Source organism: Opisthocomus hoazin, chromosome 9 (genome assembly GCF_030867145.1).
Source record: "Opisthocomus hoazin isolate bOpiHoa1 chromosome 9, bOpiHoa1.hap1, whole genome shotgun sequence".
Taxonomy (NCBI): domain Eukaryota; kingdom Metazoa; phylum Chordata; class Aves; order Opisthocomiformes; family Opisthocomidae; genus Opisthocomus; species Opisthocomus hoazin.
In genome coordinates this window covers 36,467,208-36,476,064 of record NC_134422.1, presented here as the reverse complement: position 1 = coordinate 36,476,064, position 8,857 = coordinate 36,467,208, and the positions used below count along the sequence as shown (strand labels likewise).

Genomic DNA, 8,857 nt, shown 5'->3' with positions numbered 1-8,857 from the left:
TAGTCTTATCTCCGTGCAAAGCCGCAACGCACGTCCTCGAGATGAAATATGAATGTGAGAAATGATCCCACTCCAGCCTGACAATCCTCACTGCACGCTGCGTGGTGAAAGCATCTTAAATTAAAAGCAGTATCTGTCTTCTGCAGTACACATCTTTCTCCGGGTCTTTCTAGTTAAGCTGTCAGATACAGTTGATATTTATTTTACAAATGCTGTAAAAGAGGGGATGGGTGATACTGTAAGAACAGCCCCGCTGCTGCTTCTTGGCTCAGGAGCAATATCAGGGATAAATGCAGCGGCCAAGAGCAGGGCAGGCCTTCCCCAGAGCATGCAGAGGAGGTGGCTTCCCTGTCCTCACGCTGGCCTGGAAGGGGCTTCCAGGAGGAGCAGCTGGGCCAGCAGCTGCACGGCTTGGGCCACTGAGCCGTGCTGGGCCCCGGGGGGCTGGCCAGCCACCATGACCTCAGGGGCTTTAACGCGGTTCGAGGGCACTCGCAGCATTCCCAAAGTATGGGATGCAAAAAGCAGTGATGAACGTTGGTGTCCTGCCCACCCTGGATTCAGCAGAGATGAGGTTCTCTCAGCCTTGGGGGGCTGTGACAGCCCCCGGGGGACGCAGATGCTCCATGAAGAGCAACAGGGCTGGTGAGGGGTCTGGAGAGTCACGAGTGGTGTTCCCCAGGGCTCAGTTTTGGGTCCGGTCTTGTTTAACATTTTTGTAATGATCTGGATGAGGGGATTGAGTGCTCCCTCAGTAAGCTTGCAGATGACACCAAGCTGGGTGGGAGTGTCGATCTGCTCGAGGGTAGGAAGGCTCTGCAGAGGGGTCTGGGCAGGCTGGATCAATGGGCCGAGGCCAACTGTATGAGGTTCAACAAGGCCAAGTGCTGGGTCCTGCACCTGGGTCACAACAGCCCCACGCATCGCTACAGGCTGGAGGAGGAGCGGCTGGAAAGCTGCCTGGTGGAAAAGGACCTTGGGGTGCTGGTTGACAGCCGGCTGAACATGAGCCAGCAATGTGCACAGGTGGCCAAGAAGGCCAATGGCATCCTGGCTTGTATCAGGAATGGTGTGGCCAGCAGTAGGGAGGTGATCGTGCCCTGGAGAACAAGTCTGAGGAGGAGCGGCTGAGGGAGCTGGGGCTGTTCGGTCTGGAGAAGAGGAGGCTGAGGGGGGACCTCATTGCTCTCCACAGCTGCCTGAAGGGAGGGGGCAGCGAGGCGGGGGTTGGCCTCTCCTCCCAGGTAACCAGCGACAGGACGAGAGGCGATGGGCTCGGGCTGCGTCAGGGGAGGTTCAGATTGGATACTGTTCATTTATTAATTCAATTATTAATTTATTACTCGTTTAATTGCTTTAGACTGGACGCGGGGCGGCCGGCCAGGTCCCGCGAGCAGCGGTGGGCGGGGCGGTGTGAGTGGTGCTGGGCGGGGCGGTGGGCGGGGCGATGGGCGGAGCGGGCGGAAGGCGCCGTCTCGGCCCCTCCCCCCGGTGCGCGGGGGGGGCGGGGCGGGGCGGGGCGGGGCGGCGCGCGGCAGTCCCCGCGCGCTGGCCGTCGGGCGCGCAGCCCCGGAGCCGTGGGGCCCGCGGGCCGGCGGCGCGGGGATGAGGCGCGCGGGGCCGTGAGGGGCGGCGCGGGGGCCGCGGCCATGGGGAACATCTCCTCCAACATCTCCGCCTTCCAGTCCCTGCACATCGTCATGCTGGGCCTGGACTCGGCCGGGAAGACGACGGTGCTCTACCGGCTGAAGTTCAACGAGTTCGTCAACACCGTGCCCACCATCGGCTTCAACACGGAGAAGATCCGGCTGAGCAACGGGACGGCCAAGGGGATCAGCTGCCACTTCTGGGACGTGGGGGGTCAGGAGAAGCTGCGCCCACTCTGGAAGTCCTACAGCCGCTGCACCGATGGCATCATCTACGTGGTGGACTCGGTGGACGTGGACCGGCTGGAGGAGGCCAAGACGGAGCTGCACAAGGTGACCAAGTTCGCCGAGAACCAGGGCACGCCGCTGCTGGTCATCGCCAACAAGCAGGACCTGCCCAAGTCCCTGCCGGTGGCCGAGATCGAGAAGCAGCTGGCCCTCCACGAGCTGACCCCTTCCACCACCTACCACGTCCAGCCCGCCTGCGCCATCATCGGCGAGGGGCTGACGGAGGGCATGGACAAGCTCTACGAGATGATCCTGAAGCGGAGGAAGGCCCTCCGGCAGAAGAAGAAGCGGTAGAAGCCCCGCGGAGGCGGGGAGGGACGGGGAGCCAGACAAAGGAGCCGAGAGGGAGAGAGAACCAAAGCGATCCTTTTTGTTTTAATTGCTGTTATCCCCCCCCCCCCCCCGCCTTCCCGAGTGCAAAGACAATAGCGGCGATAACAAAGCCGCTCCCCGATCCCGGCTGCGGGCGGGAGCCGGGGGTCTTCCCCCCTCCCACCGCCCCTTCCCGCGGACCACCGTGCTCCTCAGGGCCGGGGCCGGACCCCCCCCCCCCCCCCCGCGCCCGGAGAGACGTGCGAAGGGGGCGAGACCCCCTGGGGACCACCCGGCTTTTTGTGTGCCGGGGCGGGGGGCGGACACACAGGGCAGGACCCTGTCGAAGCGCGTGTGAGAGGAGCCCGGCGTTGCTTCTGGATCTTTAACGTGTGCGGCTGGGGGGGGGGGGGCTTCCAGCTGCGCCCCGATGCCTGCCCGCATCCCCTATCCCTCCCCCGCCTTTGCCGGGTGAGGGGGGGGGGGAAGGGGCGTTGAAAGAGACCAGCACAAAATTGTCTTGGGGGGGGGGGGGGCGATGGGGAAGGGGAAACCCCCCCCTCCCCGGCTCGTAGTTTGGGGGGCGGATGGGTGCAGAGGAAGAAGAGGCAGCCTTCACCCCGGGGGGGGGGGGGGGGCGTAAGGCTGCGGCGCCGGCGGTGCTTGGCAGCTGCGGAGTGGTGCTGAGCTTTAAACTGTTTGCTTAAGAAAAAAAAAAAGGAAAAAAATATTCAAAAAAGCAGCAAGGGTTTTGGGGGAACGCTGCTGGAGGCATTGGGGGGGGGGGGGTGTCCCCCTTCTCAAAGGCTCGGTTGTGCCATCTTCTGAAGCGAAGCTCCGAGGTGCTCATTTGCCCCGGCCGGGGTGATCCAAACTCGGGATTATTTAATAAAAACAAACAAACAAAAAAGCAAGCTTCATGGTACCGGTCACGGCCCTGCTCCGCAGTCAGGGCAAGAGGTCAGGGCAGCGCCTGCTGAACCCAGGTTTTGGGGGGCGGGGGGGGTGGGGATCGTGGCAGGGCAGGATGGATGGCTGCCAGCACTGGGATGCCCAGAGCCTGCAAAATCTCTGCTGGAAAGGGACTGGGCAGCGCCAGAAGAATGGCAGGGTGTAAAGAGACATGGGGGGGGCTGGGAGGGGGGGGTGGGGGGTGTAACACTGAGGGGTGTTAGTTTTTTATACAGATCTAAACCCGATTCGGAGCGGAGAGCCCCTTGCTGCCGTGTGGGCTGCCACTGCTTGCGGAGCAGGGTCAGGGTCCTGCCCGGGGCAGGGTCAGGCCCTGCCGTGTCCTTCTGCAGGTGGACATTTTGGTACCTGGATGGTACCATGCAGACGTCCACGTTTGCCGTCTGCGGTTTGGCCTGGGACCCAGCTCTCTGGAGGAGAAAACGGGGGTCCCGGCTTTCGGAGCAGAAGCAGGCAGCCCTTAGTGGGCAAAATATCCTGAATTTTGAGTCATGCAGCCTGGCGGGATTTTCTGGTGATTTTACACTAACGTTCCCGTTTGAAAAACCCTTCCCAGAGCAGCCGAGGAGAAATCACCCAGCAGACAAAAGAGAAAAATGCCCTCTGGGTTTTGGGGAGTTGATTCTCCCCTTGCAGTGGTGAGCGCGGCACCTTCCGAATAGCGGGTTGGGTTTTTTTTCTTTTTTTTTGGTTAGGAAACATGTTGCAGCCAAGGAGTATTTCTGTTCTTGCGGGTTTTGAGTTCCCAGCGCGAATCCTGGCTTGTGCGCCGAGCGAGTGGGCTGGTCCCATCACTTCAGGTGGCTCTGTTCCCACTTCCTTGGGTTTTCTTTGCTTTGTCTTCACCTCCAACACTTTGGTACTTGCTGTCAAAAGAGAGGAAAAGAATTATTTATTTTTGATGCCACAGAAGCCACGTGCATTAACCCTTTTTCGGAGAGAGACCCATTTTAGAGGCGAAATATAAAGCTACGTTTTCCTCATCGGCTCAAAAGCGATCAGGTTTTAAAAAATGACACGTGCAGGCTGTTAGTTGCGGGTTTTGGCCTCCTTGCTGTCGAGACGTAGGTTTTGATTAGGCAAACGCTGGCGTGGAAAGCCTGGTGGCATGCATTTAAGGAGCTTGGTCCTTCCTGGGGGTTGGTCATTCCACCCAGCTCAGCTGAGCATCCCCTTTGCGAAATGGCTGGTTTTCAGCAGAAGGAGCCCTTTGGCGTGTGCTGAACTGGCAGCGCACGCCTGAAGGTTCAGCTGAGCCAGGTGGGACGCGGTGGCGGTGCCATTCCCATCAACTCTGCTTTCTGCAATAATTAAAAAGACTTTTCCAATTAGTAGCTAATGGCTTCCGTGGTATTTCTGTAACGTTTCACAGCTGTACACTGATTTTTTTTTGCCTGCATGAAGATGTGCATCGCCTATGGTGGGCTAGAAGAAGAGGTGCCTCAGCAGAACAGCGGTTAAGGGAAACTGCCTGGGTTGTCGCTCTGAAAATGAGCTGGGCTTTTTGCAAGGTTGTGCGTCTTCTCTAAGTATGTTTGAATGACCTTTTTTTATTTTTAAGCAGATGTCACAAGGTACGGGTCTCATTTCCCCAGGTACCTTTGCAGTGTTTCCATCAGTGTTGGATATCCTGCTGCCCGTGTCCTACCCTTGCCATTGTCCGTCAGTCTCCGTTCCTCCTGTCTTCTTTTTTTAAAAGATGCAGACGTAATGCTGTGAACTGAAATAAATTATTTATACAATGAAAGGGCCTGGTAAAAAAAAAAAAGTGTTCTTCTTGCTTATTTCTCAATATCAGTGCAGAACAGTTGGTTCTCATTGCATGTTACGAAGGAGGTTGCTCGTGCCTCCCTGGGGAGAGGAGATGTGGGCACGGGGACGGAGAAAGGACCTGCTGAGGATCACACTGCAGCCGGCAGCACGCTGGCACGGGTCTGTCGCATGGCAGCCCTCTGCAGCGTGTCCCTCTGGGACACGGGGAACATCGATAATTTTGCAGTTAATGAAATCTGAGCTGTTTCGCAGGTCACTTAATTCCTCTGCATCTCTGCTGCTGTCCGTGAAACGGGAGAGTACTGTTTGGCGTGGGTATTTTCTTCCCTCCACTCTTTTTATTTTATATCTGTGTGAAGGAGGCGATCACCCTGTGCACAGCGCTTGGAGGAGGAAGCGAGAAAGTTTTGGTTTTGCTCAGTGTGGCTTTTTATGACGCGTGGCCTCGGGCAAGCCGTGTCGGTGGCAGAGGGGCGCGCAGGGGTTAAAGCACCAGGCGGGCAGCTGAGAGGGGGATGCTGCGGAGCCGGAGGGAACACAACGGGGTGACATTTTGGAGAGGAGAGATGGAGCTGGCTGGTAGATGATCATTTCTTTCTTTTTTAAAATGATGACATGGCAGTTGGCGAAGAAATGATGAGCCTGGTTGGTGAAAGTGCCATTTGGCAGGGCTTCTGAGCACTTACCCTGCTTGAGGTCTGTGCTGGGTTCCTCGCTGCTTCCCAGGTGCCCCCCCTGGTTTCCAGGGTGCGTGGGTGAGAGGACATACTGTCAGGGGAGCTTTAGATAGGATATTATGAAAAATTTCTTTGCTGAAAGAGTGGTCAGGCATTGGAACAGGCTGCCCAGGGAACGGGGGAGTCATTGTCCCTGGAGGCGTTCAGAAAGCGTGTAGATGTGGCACTTTGGGACATGGTTTAGCAGGCATGGTGGTGTTGGGGTGACGGTTGGACTTGATGATATCAGAGGTCTTTTCCAACCTATGATTCTATGATTCTTTGCGGGATCAGGGCTGTGGGGCTCTAAAAGGTTGCAGGACCTCGAGATGAACCTAAAGGCTTACCTGGCGATGCAGTTACCGAGCTCCTATCAAGGCTGTTGGTGCAGGCCCAGAAATCCCTTGGAGCCGAGCTGGATGGTGATCTGTGGCGTTCAAGGACTGAGTTACTCCGTCCTCAGCCGCTTCGTGACCGTGTGGAGAGCCTCTGAAAGGTGCAGCTCCCTGCCGGCTCCTTCCTCGCACAGAGCGTCACCGACGGGTTCCCGTCTCTCTGCCGTGCAGGCGGTGCGGCTGGCAGCGCGGTCCAGTCCAGCGCTCCCCAAGATGCTTCTGACCATCGCTTCCCTCTGCACCTCCAGCTCTGTTTTCCAGGCAGCGTGTGGGACATCCTATATTTCTCCTGGCCTCTGTTTCATGGATCTGAAAGCCCAGGAGCGGTTGCTGCGGTGCCTGCGCCCTCCTGAGCATGAAGGGGCTCGTCCTCACTGATCCCACCTGGTGGGAGCCGATTTATGGGGGTTTTTCTTCTGGCATGGAGTCGTGCACACTGGCATCATGTCCCTGTATGGGCTTATCTGTGCCCCAGGGAGCCCAGATTAGGTCTCTTGGGCAGACAGGGTGCCCGCATGGAGCTGGGGTGGGGGCTTTCCTCCTCCTGGCTTAATGGGGGGAACTGTCGCTGTCCCTGTGGCAGAGGAGGAGAAACGGCCAGAAGGGTTTGGGCTGTGGGTTTTGAAAGGCTGTGACTTTGCATGTGTGTGACTGCGACTGGATCTACCCCCCCAGCCCTGTGAGCAGCAGGGGCTGAGCTGGGATGTCTCGGTTTATTTTACTGCCAAAGCCTCTGGCTTGCGGGAAGGGGCGGGGAGGGGTTGTGTCTTCTTGCAAGCAAAGCTCCTTGTGCCTGGAGATGCAAGGACAGACAGCCTCCTTCAAGCCACGCAGCTTCTCCTCCTGGACGGAGAGGGCTTTTGTCAGCAGGGGTTTTTTTGCGTGTTTAGGCCAGTTGTCATGAAAACATTGCACAAGGAGCTCGCTGACCTTGCGGCGCCCTGGAGCAGCATGCTGGCTGTGATTTATGCTGCCATACCATCTCCCCGAGCAGGCAGTTCAGCAGAATAGGAGTGATGCTGGAGCCGTGGTCCCCAGCCCGATGTTTGGGGACCTGTGTGGCGTGTGGAGCCCTGGCCACCAGGCAGTACCCAATGATGCTGCCCCTGAATGGGACCAGCCGGGAGAAAAACCAGTGAGGAAGCAGCTGGGCTGTCAGCTGCATCAGATTTTTGCAAGCATGGGCTAGGAGCAGGTGAAGGACCGGCAACCTTTCCTGTCAAAGGCCAGAAAAGGCAAGAAGAGAATGGACCAGGGCTGGGGTCCAGCCTGCAACAGCAGGAGATGGAGTCAGGAGAGAAATAAGTGGAGAGATGAGCTACCAGCATGTCCCCCAGCCATTTCTCTGCAGGTCCCTGACATGGAAGCCACCAAGGGAGGGCTCCTGAGCAATCTCCGCTCGCTCTCGCTGTCAAGGGTCCTTCAAACTCCGCTTCTGTGGTTTGGCATGTCCCACGTTTTCATGCACAGGAGATCTCCTTCACCCCAAGAGCCCTGCAACACCTCTACTGCAGGTTCTCCCTCTGCCTTGTCTCTTGATGTCTCAGGTCCACAGGTCTTTCTCCCTCTCTTTCCCCAGTTGGCCTGGTGAAGCTAAATCCCTCTGCTTAATTTCAAATGGGATTTGCCTCCCAAACAAGTATCTTTAAAAGGATCATCTTGGTTAATGTAATAGCTGAAACCTTGAAGCATGGGGTAATGCAAAGACAGCTATTTCTTTACTTCTGGTCAAAGTTCGTGTGGGGTGAGGATGACCATCTCTTTAAAATGGACTATAAACCACTACAAGAAGAAAAAAAAAATCACCCATTGATTGAGGCTTGGATCCGGTTTGCTTTGATTTCATTCAGTCAGCTCCACCCTAGAGCTTCTTCAAGGTCAGTTACCCCAAATCACGTGTACTTTTTGTCTGAGCAGCAAAAGGCCACTGCTGTGAGCCAGGTCTGCAGGACACTAGGCACTTTACACACATATCATGCAAAAACCAGGTACTGCTTGCCTAGTAGAGCAAAATTGAGACATTTCAGCACGAGCGTATTCTTATGGAGGATAGTTCATGATGACTAGGGAATATGGAGAGCCCAGCCTGGGAATATTTGCTCTAATAAACCATTCTGTTTATTTCAGCTTAGCCTGTGTTTGCTTCCCTCAGATGTTTGAGTGAGATTTAAGGGAGCGAATCTTACAAAAAAGAGCAATTCTCCAGCCACTACATTAAAATACTGGTGGCAGGTGAGTTATGAAGCCTATAAATCCCCCAGATGTTCATGCTGGAGCTATAAGCAGCCGACAGGTGACCAGAAATAATCCCACATGCCTAATGATCCCCTCGTCCTCCCTCCCTGACAGCCTTGACTAATGACATCTCATGGCTTGCAAAAATGCTGCCGCACAGGGGACTTTGTGAGAAGTTTTGCTGAGCCCACGGCCACGGGGCGCTGGGGGAGAGGGGTGGCAGCCTGCTTGCAGACACTGGGGACTGGGAGGCAGGGATCATCTCACCCAGCTCTTCATCAACCCACAGATCATGTTGTTCTTATTTATTATTATGTTTATTACTTCAGACCAATGGTACACAAATTTTGCAGCTGGAGTGGGCCACAAAGTTTCTTGTGATGCCCCGGTGCTGGGGCTGGAGCATTCCCAGAAGTTGGCATCTGGTGAGACAGGCGTACCCGAAGCTCCTGATCCCACCTGGCATTGCTTTCAAGTCTGTATTTTGCTGCTGGAAAGAGAGCAGGATGCAAAGGTGGGT

At 56.3% G+C, this 8,857-nt stretch overlaps 1 protein-coding gene across 1 annotated transcript; it reads left to right on the top strand.

The window, feature by feature from the left end:
* The first annotated feature begins 1,567 nt into the window (after positions 1-1,567).
* ARL4C (ARF like GTPase 4C) lies at positions 1,568-8,228 on the top strand. Its single transcript, XM_075430356.1, has one exon. It carries the CDS (start codon positions 1,650-1,652, stop codon positions 2,226-2,228), a length of 579 nt encoding a protein of 192 aa, XP_075286471.1. The 5' UTR covers positions 1,568-1,649; the 3' UTR covers positions 2,229-8,228.
* The last annotated feature ends 629 nt before the right edge of the window (positions 8,229-8,857 follow it).